The sequence below is a fragment of the Crassostrea angulata genome, chromosome 7, assembly GCF_025612915.1.
Source record: "Crassostrea angulata isolate pt1a10 chromosome 7, ASM2561291v2, whole genome shotgun sequence".
In the NCBI taxonomy this organism is placed as follows: Eukaryota; Metazoa; Mollusca; class Bivalvia; order Ostreida; family Ostreidae; genus Magallana; species Magallana angulata.
In genome coordinates, this window is record NC_069117.1 from 52,126,954 (window position 1) to 52,153,987 (window position 27,034).

Genomic DNA, 27,034 nt, shown 5'->3' on the forward strand with positions numbered 1-27,034 from the left:
ATCGCAAATCAATAATATAAATCAATACTTTCAAATGAACTAGCGGTATATCACAAAATACAATTACAAATCATTTAATCATTACATTTACTTCGAAGCAGTGTCATACCAATTAAAATATACGTCATATATCAACAATTCAAAACTAAGAAAATTCAAGTAAGCTAGTGTCAGTTATTTCTGAGAAATCATGATCAGAGCTTCCATCTTATGCGTGCTATGTGATATGAATTCACAGATCAGTCAGAAATGTGGACTGGAGATTTTAACATTTTTTTTTCAGCAGCCTTGGTAATCGAAATTAAATTCCTCAATACTTTCCCATAATACAAGTAAGATAAATTATTCAGGTGTTAGTGATAATTTACAAGATTTTGCATGAACATGCATTTAGCCAGCTTCATCTTTGAAACCTACTTTAACTAAAGCTACATTAAGAATACCTTAAAGAGCCCATGTTTCTGCATAATTAAGACAAAGGTTAGCTATGCCATATTTTTCGTTGTTAAGTTAACTACTAGCATTCAGATTTGAATACGTTGGGATCAGTAGCAAATTATTTATTGAACTTCTCCGAAACACTAAACCATTTTGAATTGCTCCAAAATTTAAAACCTTAACCTGTTTCTGGATCTGGATATTCAAGATCGAACTTCAAATTTGAAGCTGACTCTTTACTTTAAATACATGTACAAAGTTATGCTATGCATGCAAGTTGAATAAGTTATGCAAGAAGAATTATATGATACCTGCTTCCATAGCTTTTAAAAACATCAGTTTAGAAAAAAATCGGATCTGTAAAAATATTTATATGGAAGTCACAGTGGATTTTTTCAAACGAAACTTTACATTCCTCCAGCATCTGAAATTATTGGCACTGTGTCAATGTCGGCCATGTCTTAAAGTGAACACCCAACGCTTCATATATGATCAACGTCGGCACCTGAATTTCAAGTTGGTCACCGATAGAAGATGTGCCTGCTTAAAAGTAATAACCGGAAGCTGAATGAAGAGGTAAAAAATAGGCTGTCTGACTTAAAAAAAAAAAGGGCTTATCAAAGATCTAATGTACTGTATTTTATATGATGAAAATAAAAAAAAATATTTTAGATTCAAAAACAAATCATTTAAAATGGTAGGAAAAATTCATGATATGAAAAAATATATCATATAAATGTATATAATACGATTTTAAAATCATTTTGATACCAAAAATTGCAATATTTCCATCTTGCAGAGTTTTTGACAACACCTGCGATAGGTGAAGCGTGAATAAAAATATCGATACATGTACATATGGTAAATTTTGATATCATGATAATGTTGTGCTGGAGGAGTGTAAAGTTTCCTTTGGAAAATACACTGTGACTGCCATATAAAATTATTTTCCGATCCTATCTTTTCTAATCTGATGTTTAAGCTTTGGAAGTAGGTGTCATATACTTCTACTTGCATAACTTATTCAACTTGCATACATAACATAACTTTGTATTTAAAAAAAAAGAGCCAACTTCAAATTTGAAGTTTGATCTTGAATCTGCCAGTGCACCAGTTTATCTTAAATCCATGTATTAAAAATTATTTTGTCAAAGAATTTGTAATTTCTTCACATAATTTGTAACTCAAGCTTTGTCAATTTGATAACAAATTCTTTTCTCTGAATCTCAATTTTAACTTGACTTGTACACCATAACATACATGTACAAACACTGACAAAATTTTAATGGTGAATCATTCCACAATTAAACCATTTCACAAACACAAAAATTAAAGATAAAACTTGTCTAGGTCCTTTTTAACAAAGCATCAATATACCAGTGTACTCTAGTCGCTAAATCTATGATGTGTTTGTTTTAAACTAAAGCAGTATTAATAATCTTTTTTTCCCTTTAAAATTGCCATTGTGCGAAGTCTATAATGTTATGTATGTGTAAATATACAGCATTGATCTTTGAATAATTTTATATATTTCTATTTTAAATTAAATATCAATATTTGTTAAACAAAATAAACTTGTATTTAAAGCACGAGTTGGGAGCGAAACAACACAGAGCGAAACACAACAGGAACGAACCAAGCTATTTATAGGTAAAAATCAATGATTGACCTATCCTAATGATTACTTAATGGTCTAAGTTTATGTATGTATTTGTGACTTATAATGAACATATTGTGTTAAAACACCAGTAACAGAGGTTGATGGACATTTTATAATCATTTAGACCTCTTGTATCTTTTCAACACCCTTTTTGGGATTTTTTGGGGTAAATCAACGAACCGTAGTTCCCGCTTAGCCATGAGTGAGAAGCGGCACATTCAACTTCAAATACGATGTCAACGGTGTTCGCGTCAACAGCCGGAATAGCAACAGCTGTTTTTTTAGTGTAAGCATTCACACATGAACAATATATCATCGATTTATCGTTCGTTATTAAATAACACGTCTACAGCGTGTATAGATCTACATCGCAAAACGAAAATTGATCCCGCTTTGAGTTTGAGAAAATTTAAATCTATAGTACCTTTAGCGTCACTTACGATCTACCACTACTGGGTCACTTATTCGCTTTAACATTCATTATGCAATATCATTAAATGTGTTGACCATGATAGGACCATCTCCCAAAGCAGCATTTATAAAGGATATTTATTATGACAGCCCATTTAGGACATTGTTGTACAGGGAGTCAGGAGAAAACGTACCCAAACTCTAGGGTACGTTTTCTCCAGGAGAAAACGTACCCGGGTACGTTTTCTCCTGGAGAAAACGTACCCTATGAAAATCATAATTATACTACTTATATAATAGTTTTTGATACTTTTAAATACTATTTTACATAATAAATATACAGAAATGTAAGAAATTCATAGATAAATAAATTTAATACTTTATAACTTTGACTGTTGAATGTTATATCTCGTAGTATTTTCCATATATATGAATCAAACAAATATTTAAAAGACTTGGACTTGGTTTTATTAAGCAACTTTGTTTTATAGATAATTTTCAAAAGAATGTTTTAAAAAACGCGATATCGACTTCTGGCGATACTCATCATTTAGTTCTCCAAATGAGATTGCAATAAAAACTAATTATTTAACGGTTTAGTTTATGGTTGATTAATTGTCGACTAATTAAACTGCTCAGGCCACGTTCGTATATGTGTATGTTACAAATTATTGTCTTAATAATTTAAGTATACGTGCATGACCATGGTGACTATGCATTTAAAATCTACAGCAACAAATGATACAAATGTTCATTGTATATTTTATTTTATTTTATTTAAGAATATCTATGAAAACCATTATTTATTATTTCCCTAGGGTACGTTTTCTCTTGGAGAAAACGTACCCGGGTACGTTTTCTCCTGGAGAAAACGTACCCTATAAATTGGGTACGTTTTCTCCTGGGTACGTTTTCTCCTGGGTACGTTTTCTCCAGCATTCGTTGTACAGTTGTATATTATGAGTCTAACTGGTAAAATGGGTAGGCAAACCCGGGCCGGGGCAAAATATAAGCTGGGGCAAATCGAGATCTTTCAATTTTCTTTGTTATCAATCTGCCAATCTCATTAAAATTTTCAGGATATGTTACTGACCTGTATATTTGTATTCGTAGTAAATATTGCTGCACAACAATGCGTATTGCGGAATTTATTGACGATTGTTGATTTCCAAGTTGGTAAAATGGGTAGGCAAACCCGGGTCGACATGTTTCGGGATTGTGAACTTATTTAAGAAGAAACTTAAAATTTCATGTTTAATTCCGTTAAAACATATGAGATACTTTTTAAAATAAAGATTTATTTAATGAAAATTGATATTTCTGCGATGAATAACATGTTTTAAGAAAAACCGGGTCATTAAAACCAGATCTGATTACCCAGGACAAACTTGATAATTCCGTAATAGTTGCGTGTTTCTGTTATCTCACATGGATATTTATTTTTTGTTTTATACAATTGTTTCATCAGAAATGTGCAGTTGAACAAACTCGGGTGGCTTGTAAGATGTTGGTTTTTTTTTTCTATGGGCAAACTGAGTCTGTGCCCTAGTAGGACGCCATGTAAACCATGAAAAAAACTTGCTTACAAAATAATAGTTTAAAAAAAACACACAAATAAAACTCCCAGCATGCTTATTCAATAGACATTTGTATTATCACTCTTTTGATTAGTTCTAAATAAAACTTTAAAAATTATAACATATAAAGATAGTGCTTTAAACATATTCATTTATTAATTTTAAAAGGAAAAAATAATGTGTAACACCCGAGGCTCTAATGAGGATATCTCCTTGCAGTTAAAGCTGGGCAATGTCACAATATTTTTGATAGCTAACATCCTCACTTTGGAATTTTTGAGTTTGTCCCGGTTGATCGGATCCGGTTTTAATGACCCGGTTTTTCTTAAAACCTGTTATTAATTGCTGAATGATTACTTTCCGTTCAATAAATGTCAATATCTAACTAGAATTTCATATGTTTAAATGGAATTAAACATGAAATATTAAGTTTCTTCTTGAATAAGTCCACAAACCCGTAAAATGCCAAACTGGGTTTGCCTACCCATTTTACCATCTTGGAAATCAACAATCGTCAATAAATTCCACAATACGCATTGTTGTGAAGCAATATTTACAGCAAATACAAATATACAGGTCAGTAACATATCCTGTAAATTTCAATGACATTGGTTAATTATTATCGATGTAAATTGAAAGATCTCGATTTGCCCCAGCTTATATTTTGCCCCGGCCTGGGTTTGCCTACCCATTTTACCAAGACTCGTATTTTATATTGAGTAATTTTTATTAGGGTCAAGATCAAGTAAACGAAAGGTGCCTACAGGTTTATGAAATTCAAGATATAAATGAAATATGTCTAGAATGACTACAGTCTCTCCAAAACAGCATTTAAAGCTGCATGGTCTGATTTTTTGTTATCACAGTATCAAAGAATTTGCCGTACAAACCAATAATCTTAGAAAGTGATAGGCTTTCGCCTATTTACACCATCAGAAACGGTCTCCTTTCAAAGTTAGAAATATTTAATGTAAAAGAAATAATTTAAGAGTTGGTAGGCTATGCTTTAAATAAATGTTAAAACTTTATTTCGAAATTCTTTATAATTTCAGAGGAAGCTTTTTATGGTTTAATAAACCCGCTGATTATCATGATGAAAGTGTAAAAGAAACTGGTTCGAACAGCCTAGATTCAACAAATTGCAATGATGATTTGACAAAGTGTGTTAAAGATGCTGTAAAAAGTGAGTTTCAGAAATACAGGAAGGAAAATGAAGAGACAAGTGACCTTCAGATATATAAGAAGGGAGAAGTAGAACAAGTGCTTTCACCTGAACAGTTGAATGCATTAGTTGAAGAAAAAGTGGAGCAGGTAATTGATAAATATTTGGCAAACCAACAAAACAAATATATTGCAGACCTGCAAGACAAAATAGACAATCTGGAAAAAAAAGTAGATCTAAGGAAGAATGAAGTTAAAGAGAAATCCAAAACGGTTCCTGAACATTTTGAGAATGATTATTTGGAAAGACTGCTGAAACTGGAGAGTTTTATGCGAGAGAAAGAAAAGGATTCAAACCCAAATGTGAATTATTTTGAAAACATAATTGACATTTTATCATCAACTGCATCTGGAATCAAGGAACTTTACAGTGTTGCTAAAGCACAGGCTTATTCAAGTTGGTCAAATATCACAAATGTAGCTGTTGTTGGTAAGTACTTGTATCCATGCAGAGTAATTGTAAATTTGCTCTGTGATTCATTAAAACAAAAGATGTAATCATGTTGTATATAAGGTGAATGTCATTTTTTCAACGCTAGTTTATTTGGTTAAATTTATTCATTATTTTGAGAAGTATATGTCATCACCAATGATCTTTATACATGTATAGTATAATTTTTGGAGTAAAAAACTAAATATCAAAACATATAATTTCAACAGGTGGTTTTTGTCATTTCTGTATTCATTGCATCTAGTTAGAATTATCTTGGAATAATTTCAATTATTTAACTTTATAATTCGCTATTTATTTATTTAACACAATTTAGGTTGTACCTAAATATTCTTGTTATTTTTATGGTAATGCCAGCGACATCGATTTGCACATTTTATTAGAATGAGTGATGATGGTTAAATTTCTAACTAAGGCCACTTCAATTTAAATTTTTGTTTTTCGGACCTGCAAGCTGTTATTCATTAAAAAAAAATAAAAAATATTATTTTCAATTTACCGCATCGAAATAATTTTTGCTTCATGTTCTGCTCCAGTTTTTGATATTATTAGTCCCCTACCGGTTTCACCGGAGGGGACTATAGCCTTCCTCTGCATCCGTCAGTCCGTCTGTCCGTCCGTCCGTCTGTCTGTCCGTCCGTCTGTCTGTCCCACTTCAGTTTTCCGTTGTTTTTTTCTGCATGCGTTTGACGAATGATGTGAAACTTGCTGAGCAGCTTCAAAATATCAAACAGCAGACCAAGTTTATACTTTTGTAGCATCTAGTCAACACAATTTCCAGAAATTAATTTTTTTCACTCCAAATTTTTTAATGATCGGGCTCGGTGTGTACTAAATGAACGAGAATATTATGTGGTCAGTAATAATATCGTGCATTATTTGTATCATTACATTTATCATTTCTAATAACAAACAAATAAGTTCTGTAAAATGGTGTCAAGTATTGTGTAAATTTTAACGGCAGGGTTTTATCATTATTATTATTACAATCGGGTTCATTATCGGGTTTTGGCTGTTGAATAATAGACTAGACTTTTGTGTTTGCTTTGCTTCAAATATGTACTTTTTTAAATGGATTTTTGAGATTGTTTGCTGTTTATTATAATCATTTTTCATGATTTCATACTTTACAATTAATACATTTATGATAGGGGATATTTAATATACAGGGTCTCAAACTTTTGCCATTCTCAATCAAAGGGGTTACCGGTAGGGGACGTGTATCGCTTATGCAATACTCTCAGAATGCTTGTTTTTTATACAATTAAGAAATCAGGGAAAATTTGCAGAATAAGTCTGCAAAAGTAACAGAATAAACTTGATTGTTTGAACAGAAGGCTTGTTCACACACTGTTTAGACTTCGCAAAATGACTTGAATTGAAAGGGTTCCTGGAGCCCAGCTGATGTGAAACTTATTTGAAAGAGATTATCTACCGTTCCTTAATTAAATGCAAAAGAATTAATTCGAATTGATGCAAAAATAAAAGAGTTATGCCACTTTAAAGGGTTATTTTTACCTACAATCATGTGATAATGAGGCTTCTGATCAGCAGAAGTGATGTCATGAGGTCAACCGAAGAGAAATTCACTTATAAAGATATACAAAGTAAGTTTGGTTTTTACAGACAAAATTATTTATATACAAACTGGACAATAGTACATTGTATTTACGTTGCATTTGACAAGAATGCTCACATTTTTTAGAGTAGGCATTTTCGGTGTAGACAAAATTTGATACTACACCTCAGGTATTTTTTGAATGATGTCTTTCTGTTGGTTAAGTAGGTCATATTTTGTTGTCTGCAATCTTATAGTAAGTACTGTTAAATTCATTTACAAACAGCATGGCTGTAAATCGTAAATATGCATCAGATGGCGTTAAACAATCAGTTGTAGCATTAGTTCAGAACAGAAAGAAATTCTTTTCTAACAGTTTCAGATATGTTAAATATGTTTAAAACATCTTTGCACCAAATTTACAGAAAGGACCAATGTGGTATAATGCATTTCTCACCCCCAAAATTAAAGTTTTTTTATAAAAAGTAATTACCCCCAGTGATATAGTGTAGAAATGATGTCACGAAGATTGTCTTCTTTTGATAGGTTAATGGTTTAGAGCCAAATATGGGTGTTTTCCGATGGTTTTTTGGAATTTATTATCATGAACTCTTCTACATGGAAAATGTTAAAAATATTCTCCTCAAGAACTACAATGCTATAATTTGTGATATTATTCAAGCATCCTCAGGCTGTGTAGACTCAAAATTGTTAAAACCAAGATCCCCAGACCAATACTCGAGCCCCAGGAGGGGTTCAATGTTTAACATAGAAATATATAGAGAAAACAGTTAAAAAATCTTCTCAAGAACTACAATGATACAATTAGTGAAATTTAATACTATGCAAGCATCCTAGGATAGTGTAGATTCTAAATTGTTAAAATCGTGACACATGAAATAATACTATAGGTTTCAGATGCTGAATAAGGTTAAGGTCTTTAGAGCTGGTTAAAGTTTTTGAAGCAGGTGCCCTTTGATAGACAGCTCTTACTAAGTTATTATTGGACAGGTTCAGTCTTTCCCAAATTTAAAAAGATGATGCATCTTGTGATACTGATGTGCTCCACAGTCGTGGATGCTGAATCTAAGCCATAGGTATAGGATGCTGGAGGTGGTTATACTTTTTAGAGGAGGTCACATGTTTGAATAAATAATAGTACTAATTAAAAGTGCGTGGTTGATTAAACTATATAAATGAATCACAGAGGTAGCTTCAGATACCAAGAGTGATCTTGATTATCTGGATGCTTAGACAGGTTTAAGATTTTAGAACAACCCAAATTGTGTTTTCCACTTGGAGCTGGTTATAAAATGAATGAAATGCTGCTCTTATGTCATATCATATTGTATCATGATATTATACAGTATAATATTGTACCATATGATATATAATTACTAGACACAATATTCCATAGTGTTATAGGATACAATATTATATAGGTAGTGTATTAATAAATATTGTATCATACAATACAGCATGAAATTTACATACAATACAATTATTATACAATTTTGTATCATATGATTTTATATGAAATTGCATTAAACCACACTTCAGTATCTAATATTTTATTGAAGATCATTAACTATGATTTTCATCTCGTGAGGGTGATGCCTCTTCTTGGTGAGCTTATAAAATTGTTACCAAATTGTTAGCTCCTAAATTTTAAAGTCATTTGTCCGGAGTACAAAATATTATATTGATGTGGCCAAATACAAGGTTAATTTGGGTGGCTTTTCTTGTTAAAAGCTCACATATGTATGAATTCATTTCATTGTCAGTAAACATTTTTCTTTTCAGAGTACTCTAAACAAAATGTGTCAGCTGGACAATCAGTAGTTATAACAACAATTGTCTTCCTTATATCAGCCATATTGGAGTTGTTTTGTTGTATCTGCATTTGTCGATGTTTATCCAGATGGTGTCGAAGGAAAAGACAATCAGAATCCTCAGCTAGTGGACAAAATATATCAGGGGGTGCTAAAAAAGGCACATTACCACAACAAGAAGAATTAAAGGTATGCTTGTGTAATATGTTCATTTATGGAAAAAAAATCGAAAATTTATTTCGTATTTTTAATAAGGCCAAAATATATATATATGTGTGTTTCCTATTTCATCAAATTTTAAAATAGGGTAGGTAGGTCGACAATGAGTTTTTAAGTTTTCCCCTTTCCTAGCATGTGATTTTTCTATACATTAAGAAAATGTATTTTACAGGTGGAGCAATTGTGGATAGTGACAACTGTTACAGAATTAATGCTTTCTTAATTCTAAGATTAATTTGCATTTTATACGAAGATTTTATTTTCATGTTATTAGAAAATATGAATATTACAGCCACTATAGAATAACAGAGTATAATACTCATTACCACAAATATATTATATAGTAGTTATTAGTTCTATTTTCCTGGTCAACTGACATAACAGTAGACATTAATATCGTAACTGTAGGTGTTTAATTCAGAACAAGGAAATTCTGGATAATCAGACGAGAGCCTTAGAATTAAATCTTTTCAATAATTTAAAAAAAAAAAAAATGAATGATTAATTAATGGTTTACTACTAATTTTTAAAATTTCATTTGCAATTGAAATGCAGCATTTTGAAATCTTATTTTATTGTGAATGATATGTTAGGCTTATTCAAAGACTTACGATGTCTGCAGTCTACACACCCAGAAATAAAAAAAAAACACTTTGCCTCTGCTTTTTTCATGTACATCTTTATACAGCTTACTCCACTTCCATGTATATTGAAATCGCTTATTTTGAAATTCCGCTTATTTTGAAATAGAAATAAATCTCCAGTTTTTACCTCTCATATTCTTTGCATTGATTTAACGGATATAATGAAATCGGCTATTTTGAAATATCGCTTATATTGAAGCCACTGATCGGTCCCCATAGGTGATAATTAGTTGTTTTTATAACGGTAATATTGAAGTACTCCCTGGCGGCTGTTGTCACGGTTGGTGACAGTAATTATGCCAGACTGACCAGTTGATATACAAAGTTGTGAATTGATAAGTTCTCATCATGTGTGTTTTTATACTTAAAAAAAAGTAAAATTTACTCACTGTTGATTTTTTTGTTTTTAAGTATACGGGTCTATTGAGGCTAGATGTAATATGGAAACCTCACGGAAAAGAAAAACCTTATCTTCTGTCACAAAATACGAACTAGTTATGGCTATTGATAAAAGGACAAAGCTTAAATTCGAAATAGCTAAGGATTTTGAGATTATCTCGAGTACACTTACGATGATATACAAGCAGCGTTCAGCAGTATTTTAAGCGTTTGAGTCGGGTGATTTTTCTCTAAAATGTGGAAGAATGCGATCGGAGATTATGATGAGGTTTAAGATAGTAACAAAATGAAACTTACAAAACTTACGGACATAATTTTAATAAAACTTTGAAGGACTAATATTTTATGTAATCTGTTCACTGTAATAGATAAATGATGACCAAATAATTTGTTTGGATTTGATTTTCTATGCTTACATCGGGAATGTACTTTCAAAAATGGCGGCTCCACGTCAGTCAATTTCGCTTATTTTGAAATACGGATATATTGAAATAATTTGCATGGTTCCCTGAATTTCAGTATATCCGGAGTAGGCTGTATATTAATTTATAACACATCACTGCCCTAAGAAACTATTTATTGCATTGATAATTTAGCTAAAATAATCAAGGATAACTTTCATCCATGTTGTCAATCTGCACTTAGAAATCTTTAAAACGCTTTGATAAGTGGTGTTTTCTATTGAATTGTTACAAGCGTTTTTTATCCCCACGCGCAACTTGTTGCGAAGGGGATATAGCATCGCTACCGTGCGTGTGTGTGTTCGTATGTATGTGTGTGTGTTCGTATGTGTGTGTGTATGTGTGTGTGTATGTATGTGTGTGTGTGCACTCCATTTCAATTTTCTAGTAAATTAAAAAAAAACCTTCCAATAGAATTTCCTCAACCTTTATACAAATATGTCTCATTGAAAAAGATTAAAACAGATGCAATGTCATATTAATTGGTCAAATTTTTATGCAAAAACTTCGATAAAATTATACACTATTGCAAAGGAGGGGGGGGGGCATACATTATGACAAAATTCGTTCAAAACTAAAATTATTTATCATAGATTGCACACTTCTGTAAAATAACAAATAAGAAATGCATGTGCATTTCCAAACCATTAATACTATTACAAATTATTATTTCATTAAATCAATATCAAAATCAACTTTGTATACGAGTTATCAATCGAAATTTCTGAGTAAGAGTTATCTATCTTCCGCTTCACTTCTTTTAAACCAAAGTGAAAGTAAGCAGTTCAAATCAACAACTTGATATTTTTTGGATTTAGATCTAGTACAGGTAAAGAACTTGTAGTTTTTGCAGTAATGGAGGGTTAGTAGAATGTGGTCTTCTCATTAACATAACTATATATTCCTAAATAATGCATCCCTACATAAAATAACTCATGTCGCAAGGGGATGCTCCGCTTAGCGGTGCCCTTGTTAAACTCTGATTGGTAAAGACTCTATTGTTTAAACCAATAACGGTTGGTGACCTGGATTTGGAATAAAAAGTGTTAGAGTCTGCGCATAAAAAATAGGGTCGGTCGGGAAACCGGAAACACACATTTTTTTTTTGGCCTAACAAATGGTCATATTTTTAATAAATATATTATTTTTATGACTTATCAGTCACTTGTTCACCACATTGGGAAAAGCAGACTGTAGTATTGGCAGCAATTTTTTTAGTACATATCAAAGAATTGTGAGCTCTGTATCTCGCTTATAATTCGAAGACTGACACTCAAACTTTGGTTGACTATTAGAAATGCCTTACTAAACCCTTGTAAACATTCAAAACGGAAAAATAAATTTTGACAAAGATCATGACCATGTCCCTTTACATAAGTAGTGCCTGTTTGGGAGGGTAACAGTTGAAATTAACACCCTGAAAAAACCATTGTTAACCGAAGCGAAGCGGAGGTTGACAATGGTTTTCTTTGGATGTCAATTTAAACTGTTACCCTCCCAAACAGGCATTATTTATTTTATTATACTGAATGTCCTAATTTTAGAGAAAATTTTTACTGCTTTTATATAGAAATGATGTGATTTCTATGGCAAATCGTAAGAGCATATTTCACGTGCATGTAACAATTCGTTGTGTTACCCGTTGTGAAATGTGTTGCTAATGCTTAGGCTAATAGTATATAAATAGTGCCTGTTTGGGAGGGTAACAGTTGAAATTGACACCCGAGAAAACCATTGTCAACCGACGCGTCAATTTCAACTGTTATCCTCCCAAACAGGCACTATTTATTTTGTTATACTGAATGTCTTAATTTTTAAGAAAATTTTACTGCTTTTATATAGGAATAACATGAATTCTACAGCTAACCGTACGCGCATAATTTTCGCGCATGTAACATTTTTTAGTGTTACCCGTTGCTTAGTGCGTTACTAACGCTGAGGGTAATAGAAAATATTATTAACTGCGTCTTAACCAATCAGATTTCAGTATTTAACATGAAAGTGTAACAAAACTGATTATTACATGTAACTGCATCTAAACCAAACAGATTTTAGTATTTTACATGTAAGTATAATAATATTAACAATTGTAAAATGGTGTCTAATGTTATTTATTAAGATTTCTGAACAAGAATGTAGCAAAATCTCGAAAATTTCAAAGTTTAATGGAGTCCTAGGCAAACTTTAATTCTGTTTAACCTGACATGAATTAATAGATACACATTTTTTCCCTTTTATCTCAGATTACCGCCATTATTTGCTGATTTCTATTGTTACACTTCTCACTTCAGACCTGTACGTAATACATTGAAGAAAAAGATACCGATATTTAGAAATGCATTTTGAACAGAAAAATTTATGACACCTTCTGCATTGGTAAGGAATATTCAATGACATAGACTGAAATCCAGGCACACATACTAAAACCCTCGATAATTGTATAACGTTTTCCTGTGTCGTACTGATGTAACAACACACATGCACTAACCACACTAGTAGATTATGCAGACACATCATGGACCTAGGAAAACAGGGAGTTTTCGTAGAAACTTATGGACACGATGTTTCGTTGTTACTTTTTTTTGATTAACTATTTTGTTGGATGTAGTGTGGGCGTGGTCTACAATAAAAACCAGACATTATGCACTCGGTATGTGGATGTGCACTTGAAGTAAGGCATCACTAACTGTTCAAATCATATTGAAATTCTCTCGAGGAATAAACCATTTTTAATGTTTTATTGATAGTACAGTCGCACCTGCTGTTACGGCCACCTTTAATCAGCGGCCACTCGCCATGAGCGCCAGTTTCAATCCCGCCCGTTTAGTTTTTCACTATATTTTAACTGATTTAAGCGTCCACCTGTCTAACGCAGCCAGCGGCCACAGTTTTTAGGTCCCATGGTTCAAACATGCCTGTTTTCAAAGACCATTTTGTCTGTTTTGTCACGTGACTTTTAACTCTGACATGTGACCCCGTATCGAAAGAGGCCAAACTTCGAAAGCTGTTGGTGAGTTAATGACAAATAATTGAGTGTGTAATTTGAAGTCTGCTGAGATTTAATGAGATTATTGATTATCATAACACCTGTTTTGTGCTGTTATAATATCTACACGTACTTATATACTTGATATTTACAAAGTTATAAAATGGCCAGTCTTGCACTAAATAGCTTAACATGTACAGCAATAAGCCGGTAATACGCACCTTTTTTCTAGAAATGTCTTTGAGACAATAAAAGGGGTACTTATTATATATCCCAATGGAATTTTGATACTTTTTTAAGAGGTAAAACATTGGCTATCGTTGTTCAGCATATACCCTCTGTACGGAAACGCCACCTCTGTTTGTTTACCGCATTTTATCACTTGAAAAATTATTATTCGGGCGTATTTAGCAGAAAATGTATTGCTCTTAATCCTTTGATAGATAAATGGAATTAAAACGGCCAATGAAAATTAATTTAAACTGTTTATTCAGCAACCTGAGCTGTGCATTCACCATGTACGCTGCCATTACAGATGCTATTAATAAATTTGTGCAATCGAGCCAAAATGAAAATACTCAGTGTTTTTTCTTCATTAATTTGAAACCTGGAATAAAAGGCCAACTGTCTTTAGCGACCAGTTTGTCATTTTCCCACAGGTGGCCGCTTAAAACAGGTGCGACTGTAGTTTCCTTTATTTGTTTTCACAAACATGTAACTACAATGTGTAGTTCATGCATTAGAATATGTGCAACCTAAAAACCTCAATCAGAAAACAACCGACCATTATTTTTTGGCCGGTTTACATATACCCCAGTTGTGGTGGAGGCGTGATTGAAAATAATATGGGGACCAAATGCTTCTATGAATTAATGTTTGCTTTAACAAATCCTTGCAAACTTTTATGGCTATAATGAATTCGCTTATAACAAATTAACTGATAAAGCGAACTGATTTTGAGTTCTTTAGAGACGAAAATTAATGAAGTTTGCATCTTCTATAACAAATTCTTTTAAATTATATATATTTTTAAAACACCAATCGACATAATACGAATATCATGGTGTTTTGAATATGTTTGGATGCACAAATCTATTAATTAAGTGAATGATGATTTGTCTCGTTTTATAAAAAATGTGTTTCTTTATCTTCTTTTTCAGAGATCCTATCAAAAGCTAGAAAACTCATTGTGTGTCATCAGTTTTTCTGAGGAGTATGTTAACAGTTACCACTTGCAACTAGCAAAGTCATTGACAGAATACATGTATCAAGGAAAACATGGTGAACTTAGTCACATCAAGAAAGTAACCATCACCAAACCAGATAATCTCAACAGCGTCCCTCGCTCCAAGGTCTGTATTACGGAATAAATACCAAAATTGACTTAGTTTATTCAAGTTCACAAAATAAGAGTTGAATCACTGATAACAAATAAGTTCATATTAAAAGAAATAAAGCTAAACAACTCTTTAGTAATTAGTTTTTAACCTGTCTTAGTCTGATTCATATCAGATAAGTTAAATCTGTTGACTAATTCTCATGCAAATATCTGATCTATATATATCAATGAATGTCCAGTCAGGGTAATTTTGAGCAATCTATTTTATCAATGCAGTGAATAAGCTTCTTAGAAAGTTGTAATGGTTGCACTAATACACATGCATAAAAAGTCAGAATAAGGAAAAAGTACAGCTGCAATAAATCCTGATTATGAAAGAAATTATATTCAGGAATAGAAATCAAATTCTAACCAATGATATTTTATACAGAAATTGTTTTCAGCGTAAAACCTTTGTATTACCTTTTCCACCCTACAGGTCTTCATTGTATGTGTGGACTACAATGAAAGGAACGATATACTAGAGCCCTACTCTCCCAACAAAAGCACTTTTTTAGTCAGAAGATCAACTGTGCGCAGCCTAATGGACAGCAAAGGTTAAATTAGCTAATATTTATTGCATATTATATTTATTATCCTATCAAGCTATAACATGTACATGATGGTGTTCAACTACAGTATGTTGTTGATTCATTGAAAAATTAGAACCAATTAATGTTATAATCATGTTCATTTTGCTATAAATTACCTTATGTATTTAAATCAAATAATTAAAAATTTGATTTCCAAACAGTCAAGTCTGTTTAAGCTTGAAAATAACTAGGGCTGGGACGATACTGTACCTAACCGATTCTGTACATATCACAATACAGTGCAACTAAATGAAAACATGAATAAGGGTTTAGAACTTATTCAATCTGTCGATGTATTACCACATGTTCAAAGTGATTTCATTATATTTAAAAGAGCGTTGCACAATTTACAAATTGCTTTAGTCTTGTATACACTACTTTTTTCATAAACAAGTAATCAAAAAGTTTTACACACTCTGGATTTAGCTTTATAACAGTTTTAACAAATTTATGAGGTTTTTTGCCATCTTTGTACTTTCATATTACGTGCGCGAACTAAAAATAGCCAATATATGAAGCTTGGATATTTTTAGAAAATAAAAAAAAGTTTGCTTAGGTATCGTTGTATTAATGGCAAATGTATGAATCCAAATATCATCAAAATAAATACTGTGATGCACCGGTGCCTCAGTGGATCATCCCATCCCTAAAAATAACTACTCTGAGTTGTACAGGGTTCTGTCACATTGTGTCTATTTGAGCAGACCCAAACTAGATGCTAAGTTTACACACATATATAACTTGGATGCTTTCTGTTAAATGGAGTTTGGTTCACATTGTATGTTTGAGACTTCTATCATCATTTCAAATATATAACGTTACTGTGGAATCATTTAAATTTGTGGGAACCAATTTTGCATCAAGTGTAGGGTTTTTGCTTATTCATGGGGATATAATTTTGTGGATGCATGGGTTTTCAGTTTAAATAAACTTACTCTGTGAAATTTGTTTTTGTTGAGGATGTAAATTCATGGGGTTTGAGGATGTACATTCATGGGGTTTGGCAACCCGCCCAGAAAAGCTGAAACTACTGGTGTGAAAGCAGCGTCATGTAGTTTAAATTCAAGTTTGATTGAATCATAATCCCCAGGGATTAGGTGGGGTCACAATAGGGAGTGACTTCTTGCATAGAAATGAAGAGAGAAAAATCTTTGAAATCTTTTTAGGTCACCTGAGTGACTCAGGTGACCTATTGCAATTGGTCTTCGTCCGTCGTCGTGTGTCGTGCGTTAACAATTTTACATTTTTTACTTCTTCTTGAAAACTACCAGGCCAATCGTTACCATTTTTAGCTCACCTGAGCTGAAAGCTCAAGTGAGCTATTCTGATCACATTTTGTCTGTCGTCCGTCTGTCCGTCTGTCCGTCTGTCTGTCTGTCCGTCTGTCCGTCTGTCCGTAAACTTTTCACATTTTCAACATCTTCTCAAGAACTACTGGGCCAATTTCAACCAAACTTGGCACAAATCATCCTTAGGCAAAGGGGATTCAAAGTTGTGAAAATTAAGGGCCACACTCGTTTTCAAGGGGAGATAATTAAAAATTAATGAAAAATTTCGAGAATTTTTCAAAAATCTTCTTCTCAAGAACCAGAAAGCCAGGAAAGCTGAAACTTGTGTGGAAGCATTCTCAGGTAGTGTAGATTCAAAGTTGTGAAATTCATGACCCCCGGGGGTAGGGTGGGGCCACAATGGGGGGTCAAAGTTTTACATAGGAATATACAGAGTAAATCTTTAAAAATCTTCTTCTCAGAAACTAATCAGCCAGGAAAGCTGAAATTTGTGTGGAAGCATCCTCAGGTAGTGTAGATTCAAAGTTGTGAAATTCATGATCCCTGGTGGTAGGGTGGGGCCACAATGGGGGGTCGAAGTTTTACATAGGAATATATAGAGTAAATCTTTAAAAATCTTCTTCTCAGAAACTAATCACCCAGAAAAGCTGAAACTTGTGTGGAAGCATCCTCAGGTAGTGTAGATTCAAAGTTGTGAAAATCATGACCCCCGGGGGTAGGGTGGGGCCACAATGGGGGGGGGGTCGAAGTTTTACATAGGAATATACAGAGTAAATCTTTGAAAATCTTCTTCTCAGAAACTAATCAGCCAGAAAAGCTGAAACTTGTGTGGAAGCATCCTCAGGTAGTGTAGATTCAAAGTTGTGAAAATCATGACCCCCGGGGGTAGGGTGGGGCCACAATGGGGGGTCGAAGTTTTACATAGGAATATATAGAGTAAATCTTTAAAAATCTTCTTCGCAGAAACTAATCAGCCAGGAAAGCTGAAACTTGTGTGGAAGCATTCTCAGGTAGTGTAGATTCAAAGTTGTGAAAATCATGACCCCCGGGGGTAGGGTGGGGCCACAATGGGGGTCGAAGTTTTACATAGGAATATATTGAGTAAATCTTTAAAAATCTTCTTCTCAGAAACTAATCAGCCAGGAAAGCTGACACTTGTGTGGAAGTATCCTCAGGTAGTGCAGATTCAAAGTTGTGAAAATCATGACCCCCGGGGGTAGGGTGGGGCCACAATGGGGTGGTCGAAGTTTTACATAAGAATATATAGAGTAAATCTTTATAAAAATCTTCTTCTCAGAAACTAATTAGCCAGGAAAGCTGAAACTTATGTGGAAGCATCCTAAGGTAGTGCAGATTCTAAGTTGTGAAAATCATGATCCCTGGGGGTAGGGTGGGGGACAATGGAGGGTCGAAGTTTTACAAAGGAATATATAGAGTAAATCTTTAAAATTCTTCTTCTCAGAAACTAATCAGCCAGGAAAGCTGACACTTGTGTGGAAGTATCCTCAGGTAGTGTAGATTCAAAGTTGTGAAAATCATGACCCCTGGGGGTAGGGTGAAGCCACATTGGGGGGGTGTTAAAGTTTTACATTGGAATATGTAGTAAATCTTTAAAAATCTTCTTCTCAGAAACTAATCAGCCAGGAAAGCTGAAACTTGTGTGGAAGCATCCTCAGGTAGTGTAGATTCAAAATTGTGAAAATCATGACCCCTGGGGGTAGGGTGGGGCCACAATGGGGGGTCAAAGTTTTACATAGGAATATATAGAGTAAATATTTAAAAATCTTCTTCTCAGAAACTAATCAGCCAGGAAAGCTGAAACTTGTGTGGAAGTATCCTCAGGTAGTGTAGATTCAAAGTTGTGAAAATCATGATCCCTGGGGGTAGGGTGGGGCCACAATGGGGGGTCGAAGTTTTACATAGGAATATATAGAGTAAATCTTTAAAAATCTTCTTCTCAGAAACTAATCAGCCAGGAAAGCTGAAACTTGTGTGGAAGTATCCTCAGGCAGTGTAGATTCAAAGTTGTGAAAATCATGACCCCCGGGGTTGGGTGGGGCCACAATGGGGGGTCGAAGTTTTACATAGGAATATATAGAGTAAATCTTTGAAAATCTTCTCAGAAACTAATCAGCCAGGAAAGCTGAAACTCGTGTGGAAGCATCCTCAGGCAGTGTAGATTCAAAGTTGTGAAAACATGATCCCTGGGGGTAGGGTGGGGCCACAATGGGGGGATGTTAAAGTTTTACATAGGAATAGATAGAGTAAATCTTTTAAAATCTTCTTCTCAGAAACTAATCAGCCAGATGATTCTTTATAATTGTTAAGACTTTGGCTCCAGGACAATTCTTTGGCCTCACAAGAAGGTTCAGAGTTTGATGTAGCTGAATATCCCATATATAAACAATTGTAAGGGATCTTTTTGAGGACTGCAATACTCAACATGTGATATGACTATAAAATCATCATGTTAGAAAAGGGACTAATGATTATAAACATAAGAATATCCAGGTGGAAAAAATGGATTTTATTTATACAGGATCTACATGTATTAATTGTACATTGTCCAGATTGTTTGTATTATGACTCCATTAAGCTGATTTTATCATACCTATTGTTCCTCAGGTGAGCGATGTGGCCCATGGGCCTCTTGTTGGTGTGAAGTATCTCTATGGTAAGAAGAATCTAAATTGTGAAATTTATGGCTCTACCGCCCCTGGGGTGCCACGGGCGGGGCCAAATATGCAAAAAAAAAAGCCAAATTTCAAAATTCTTCTTCTCTACTCCCACGCATGTGAGGAAAAAACTGGTTGCATGGTTATGATGTCTATGACGCCTCTAACAAAATTGTGAAAGTACTAAGTGCGGTTTTATGCAATTTTTGCCCCCCAAAATCAAAGTCTTAGAAAGAGCTTTAAAATAAGATGAAAGATAGTTAAAATCATATTTGAAATAAAGGTGTAAAAGGTTATCACCACAGTGACGTCATAACGTCGAAATGACGTCATGAATATTGCATTATTTTGATAAATTGATGTTTTGTAGCAAAATATGGGTGTTTTCCGATGGTTTTACGACTGGGAAACATCGAGCGCAGGCTTGCTCAAGTACCATTTTTTAGTATAATATGTATAACTATCTGAAGTAAAACATATGTTAAAATTGCACTTGAGCAAACCTGCGCTCTATACTTCCGAATGCAAAATATAGAGCAAAAATGAGAATATCTTCATTTGTTTGCAACTTTGCGGGAATAAGGTCATTTAGATGACGTCATAGATAAAAAGCGAGTGAGCAATAATGACTAAAATCAAGATTAAAGTTATAGGCATCCTCTTTACAATGATTTGTGAAGATTTCATTCTTATACGATACTATTTAAAAATTGGTTGAAATCGGGGGCAGATATTTGACCAAACCGCACATAGTCCTTTATGGCCCCTGGGTCAGGGGTTCTGGCTCTAGGGTGGAGCCAATATGGCCATATAGTAAAAATGTATTAAATCTTAGAAAATCTTCTTCTCTACTCCCATATATATTTGTTAAAAACTAAATGCATGGTTATGATGTCCATGAAGCCCTCTACCTTAATTGTGAAATTCATGACCCCTTGGTCAGGGGTTCAGAATCTAGGGTGGGGCCAATATGGCCAAATAGTAAAAATGTATTAAATCTTAGAAAAACTTCTTCTCTACTCCCATATATATTTGTTAAAAACTAAATGCATAGTTATGACGTCCATGAGGCCCTCTACCAAAATTGTGAAATTCATGACCCCTTTGTTAGGTGTTCAGGCTCTAGGGTGGGGCCAATATGGCCATATAGTAAAAATGTTTTAAATCTCAAAAAATCTTCTTCTCTACTCCCACACATGTGAGCAAAAAACTGAATACACGGTTATGATATCCACAATCTCCTTTACCTAAATTGTGAAATTCATGGCCCCTGGGTCAGGGGTTCAGGACATGGGGAGGGGGGGGGGCAATATGGCAATATAGTGTTAATGCATATAATTTTTAAAAATCTTCTTCTCTATTCTCACACATCTGTATAAAAAAAAAAATGACTAATAATTATGTTTATCAGGAAGTCCTCTACTGAAATTTTAATTTTCATGTCCCCTGGGGTATGGGTTTTGACTCTAGGGCAGGGCCAAAATGGATGTATAAATGTTAATGCATATAACGTTAAAAAATTATCTTCTTTACTCCCACACAACTGAAAGGAAAACTGAATTCATGATTTTGTAGACCAGATCTTTTAGTTTTTCACCAAAATTATAGGTTTCACAGTTCTTTTTTAATTAAATGTGGTCGTCATTACAAATTTATAATTTTTCTACTCCAGTATGAAACCTAATTATTTAGATGCATATATAAGACTCCATGACAAGTTTGTGTATGGGATATATGCTACTCAGGTGACCGTTAAGGCCAATTGGCCTCTTGTTCTCAAAAACTGAAACAACAGACGGAGCTCAATGTTTAACATAAGAATAAATGGAGAAATAATAATAAAAAAAAAATTGTACTAAACCAGATTAACTCTACCAAATATTTTGTATTTGATACCAACAAGCTGATTTGATCAGAGTTACCACTGTTGTTGGTTACGTGAGTGATTTGGTAGCTTGGCCTATCATCACATTTATCATTACACCTGGAACCTTATATACTCTTTTATGAATTGTTTCAAAGTCTTAAGAAAAAAAATTAGTCATTTAGTTTACATTCCACCTGTGTAAATAAGAAACAGGTTGATATTTTTTTTATTTTAGAATTTTAATTTAAAAATTAGAATGAATAAATATGTGATTTTTCAACCAATGGCAGATCATTTTCATGAAATTTTATTATATTTGCAGTTGATTAAATTTTATTCTTTTTCAGCTCTTGTAATTTTGGTGTATTGCCTGGAAAAGTCTTCCGAAAATTTAGGTCCTGGTAATCGGTATGCTTATAAACTGCATAGTAAAATTGTTGCTGTTGAAGAGACAAAAGAATTGGACGAAAAAAATTGTATTTTTAGTGTGTACAAGAAACTGACCACGTTTCAGTTAGGAGCATTGAAGCAGACTGTTGGCGAATACTTAAAGAAGTTAGAGGAAATTGTTAGCTGATTATTTGAAATTGTTAGCTGATTATTTATTAACACCAAATTGTGTTCAGTAATTTCCTAGTCCTGCCTCAAGCCTAAGTTAGCATGGTCACGATTTGAGCTAAAATGTACAAATTTTAAATTTCCTTTATTGATGCTTGGAGTGCTTCATTAGGGCCTTAGATCAAGTTTGGTCAACCAAAGTTTAACTGCCAAACGTCGAGTTCGAAGCAAGCTAAAGAGCTTACAATTTTTTGTTGAGTTTAAAGACCACAGGCATGCCTTTTTTTACATAATGAATGCTGAATAGGAAAAAAACAAGATTTCAGACAAATGTGAATGGTTGGAGCTCAACTTTTATTAGTATATTGAACAAATGTAAAAAAGAAAAAAAAACCAGGATAGGAGCCTTGTTAACTAAAAAAAATTTGTGAGCAACGCACCTTGCATGTATCTTGAAAACTTTAATTTTGACAGACTATTGAAATATTTCAGTAAAACATTGTAAAAATAAAAAATAAAAAAATAAAATTTGGAAATTTTCTGCTTGAATTGTAACCGTACCAACTAAGCTGGAGACAGGTCTAGGGTTGGTCATATAGTGTCATAGATAGTTTTTATGTTAAATTTTTAAATACAAATTTTAATGTAAAATGAATCTTTGAAAACCAAATAATGAAATCTATTGTGAGGCAAGATTTTTTTTCCAATACCTCAAACTCTCGTACTCAAATAAAACTATTTTTTGTTGCTTTGCGTTATGCTCTATGCTCATTCTGCAAATTTCTGTTGGTTTTTTTGGTCAAAATTGTTACGATACATTTTTTTTTTATATTTATTGACTGTGTTGTGATTTTCACACTCATTTCAATATCTTTATATTTCCATTTCTGTTACCATGGTGTTTACTTAAAGCTGCATGGTCCGATTTTTTTGCTATAATAGTACTGTATCAAATGATTTTCCATACAAACCAATGATCTTAAAAAGTTATAGACTTTCGCCTATTTACACCAAAAGAATCGATCTTCTCTAAAAGTTATAAATATTCAAATTAAATAAAAATACTTTCATATGGGCATACAAAAAAAAATACAAAAAACAAACCAAAATGCAGTTTGGGAATGTTTAGGAAAGAAAACCGTTTGGTTTCGTTCCCTAAATGTTTGGGTTTATTCAACCCGGATGATATGCATCGATCAAAAACAAAACAAACTGCAGAAATAATAGTGAACAACATGACCAAAGTTAATTTTTTTTATTTGCCAGTACACTACCATATTTAGACTATTGAAACGATGTCAAAATCGTAATAAACAATTATCCCCGTCACGACGTCGGGGGCGAATTTATAATATAAGGCAAAATAACGCAATCGCCCTTATATGTCGTTTGTTTTGTTAGAAAAATGTGTAACTTTTTTCATTGAAATATGGCTTAATCGACCAGGAAAACTAATGCAATGTCAATAATTATACACATGCTTAGCATAATCATCGTTTAAAAGCGTAGACAACATTTGCTATTAAGTCGGACCAAGCAACTTTAACTATTTAGGTTCAATTATAATTCATAGATTTATCATTTATGTCGTAGCGCTTCTCTTAGATTTGTGTCTTTTAAATTGAATAGTTTGAAAATTCTGTTTTATGAAAGTAAAAAACCAATTTGAAGATGGTGTAAAAAAATTTAACGTTTAAATTACAGAGAACCCTGGGTCAAGAATAGACCACTTTTTTTTTGTTGGGGGAGAGGTGGTTGAATCTAGTTTGGCAAAGTAAACGTTTAATATTATTGCTAAGATGAGTAATACGACCCATCGACTACTTGTTTAATAAGTTCAAAGTGACTACAATTCGGTAAGAATTCTGAAAACCATCAACGTTAAGAAGAAAAAATAAATGCATTTTAACACGCAAGCTTTCATTTTAAGGTACACATATTCTTGATGCATTTTCTTTAATTAGAAATTGTTTTACATTCTTTTTTTAAAATGTATTTTTCTTGGCATAATAAAATTGTTGACGTCATGATAAATATAGGCATATTATCCCTGAAAATGGAGTCACGTTGGTTTTGTTGTTTTGGATTTTTTTTAATTTTTGACTTGATAATGCATGTTTCTTTTACATGTATTTACTGTATTTTATGTGGATTATATAAAATTACATTTTCTTTTCTTTTTTTATATATATTTAAATGTGCATTTTTGTTGCGCACACAGCAGCAATTTGTTTAAACTGCACAGGATGAAGCTCTGCCATTCAGTCAACTTAATGTTAACTGAATGGTCTGAAAAGGTGACTGAATGGCATAGCTATGCCATTCAGCCACCTTTTAGTTACCTTTCAGTCACCTTTCAGTTGACTGAATGGCAGAGCTACATCCTGTGCTGCTTTTTAAATTATTTTTAGCATTTTAATGTGTTGTTTTGTGGAGCTCAAACGTCTTTTTGTTTAATAAAATTACTTAATTTGTATGTCCCATTTTATCATTAAAACTTATTTCCCTTTATAGGATTTATCTTAATAACGCTTTCGTTGTTTTCTTTTCTGAATGACTTTCTTTAGCAATGCATGGTAAGCGTGAAAATATTTGTATAATTTCAAAACGATTCCGATGTTCTCTAATATGTTGACACTATACTAATTACATTAAGGTATCCGATCCATATTAGGACCAAATTTTTCAAACCTTGATGATCCGTCATGTATTTAATATTTTGATAATTATTTAAAACATTTACGAGTAGAAAAGGATTTACCATGAGAAATTTTCAAAAATATTATTAACTAAGCAGTAATTAATTAATGAAGATTGCATTAAGGTCTATGGAGACTATCACCTTTTTTTTAAAATAAAAAAGTAATAACTAGGAATATCAAAAAATGTATTTTATCATTAGGAATACAAAAACTATAAAATTTAAATTTTATACTGTGTAGATTGTTTTAGAATTAATTTTTATAGAATAAAACAAAGGGGGAAAACTTGTCAAAAAAAAAAGAAAAGGACATTAATTAGGACACATTCCACTCTTACATATTGATACCTAAATAGGAAAATTATGTCCAAGTATAGTGAGTATTAAGCCAATACATATCTGTTATGCACCCAGATTTATTGAATCTGAGGCAATTATGGATCGGATACCTTAAAATTTCAAAACATGTTTAAAGGTTTAACATCCACATATTTGTAATTTTAAGGTATTCAATATATAATGAGATTTTGAACAATTTTGTATCATTCTGATTTAGTTAAATATGTATTGCTAGATAACAATGAAAGTGAAATGAACCAGTTTTACACGTGAGGCGGATCATTTTGCACAAGACTTTTTAAAAGAGTTATCTTGCCCAAGGTCAATTTAATTGAGTGAGTGAAATGGGGGTAAACATGTTCAAAAAGACGTAGAAAACCAATAAGCATATTGACCCATATTTTTAAAAAATAGATTCAAAATTTTAAAGAAAAAATAAGCAAGTATGGTGTAAGGACTTTTCAATATTGTAATAATTTTTAAGCGGGTAATCCGGTTATTGAAATGGTAATCAAAGTACTGACGGGAGTTGATTTTATCGGTTATCATTTATTCAAAATCAACGATATGTGATTTTGCATGGCAAGAAGTATCAGTAATCGAAATATTTCTGAGAAATTGTGTAGATCAAGGCAAGATTGAACTCTTGTCTTGTTCAACCAAACGCTCGGCTGTCTCCGTTTATCTCCGACAAGCAAGAGAGACTCTGTTTTGTCGGATATTAACGGAGACAGACAAGCGTCTGGTTGAACGAGACTACATTGAACTCTACCGTAGGAATATATACGACTTTAAAAAACATCTAAACTGTATGTACAATTTAAAAATCTTATTATTTTCATGGTATTTATAAATAAGTTTTCTTGAAAAACAATGCTTCAGAATACATAGCATCGAATTTATCGATTATTTTCAAGAACTAAGTGTTGTCAGCTGTATTGATTTGTGCTTAGGTCCAAACACTGTTTCACTTTCGCTTTGCCCGAGTAAGTACATAGGAGAGTTGATTAAAATCAACTTCCAAAAATGACATGGCGGTTGCCAAAAGGGTACCCGGATAACACCGCAAACGGTTTTCAAAATAGAAAATTGTTTTTTTTTAAACCTCTATTATACGGACAATTCCTCCTTTACTTTTCAATATAGGAAATTGATGTTTTGTAGAACAATTTTACACATATATCAGGAATTGGCATATCACTTGGATTTTGATCTTCGATAATTTATAATAAAAGTTACTAGCTGTTGAACTACTAGTAAGTCAGTTTTTCGGATAATATATTGAATTAAGGGTGTCCTTATTGTATAGATACATGTAACTCCGCTTAGAGTTTTCAAGATAGGAAGTTTGTGTGTTGCAGATCAGCTGTACATATATCAGAGATATGGATATTACTTGGATTTTGATTTTCGATAATTTTTTAGGGGGAAACACCACCGGTTGATTTCTTAGGCAAAATATTGTATATTGAGTATCCCGTTTCTCTGGAAAGGTAGTATTCATTACTTAAAGCTGACATAACTCATAAAAGCGTTTGGTAGCCATATTAGATTTGATCGCTCCTCTACTGCCACTGGGGTATATATACCGGTCGAGAAAGTTACGGTCGGTTGCTTTCCGATCGAGGCATTCAATGATTCAGGTTACACGGACTTCTAAAGGCTTGAACTACATATTGTAGTAAAATCTTTGTAGTAAAGAATAAATAAACAACAATCAATAAAGTACAAAATATATTTATTCTTTGAAAGAATTTTCAAGGTATCCCTACTTTTT

General features: G+C 32.9%; 1 protein-coding gene across 1 annotated transcript; it reads left to right on the plus strand.

Moving 5' to 3' along the window:
• The first annotated feature begins 2,094 nt into the window (after positions 1-2,094).
• Positions 2,095-25,625, plus strand: LOC128156113 (uncharacterized). The gene is made up of 6 exons (XM_052818128.1): positions 2,095-2,384; positions 5,139-5,737; positions 9,120-9,337; positions 15,018-15,209; positions 15,675-15,792; positions 22,007-25,625. The coding sequence occupies exons 1-6, from the start codon at positions 2,332-2,334 to the stop codon at positions 22,234-22,236; spliced, it is 1,410 nt and encodes a 469-aa protein (XP_052674088.1). The 5' UTR covers positions 2,095-2,331; the 3' UTR covers positions 22,237-25,625.
• Positions 25,626-27,034: the final 1,409 nt, after the last annotated feature.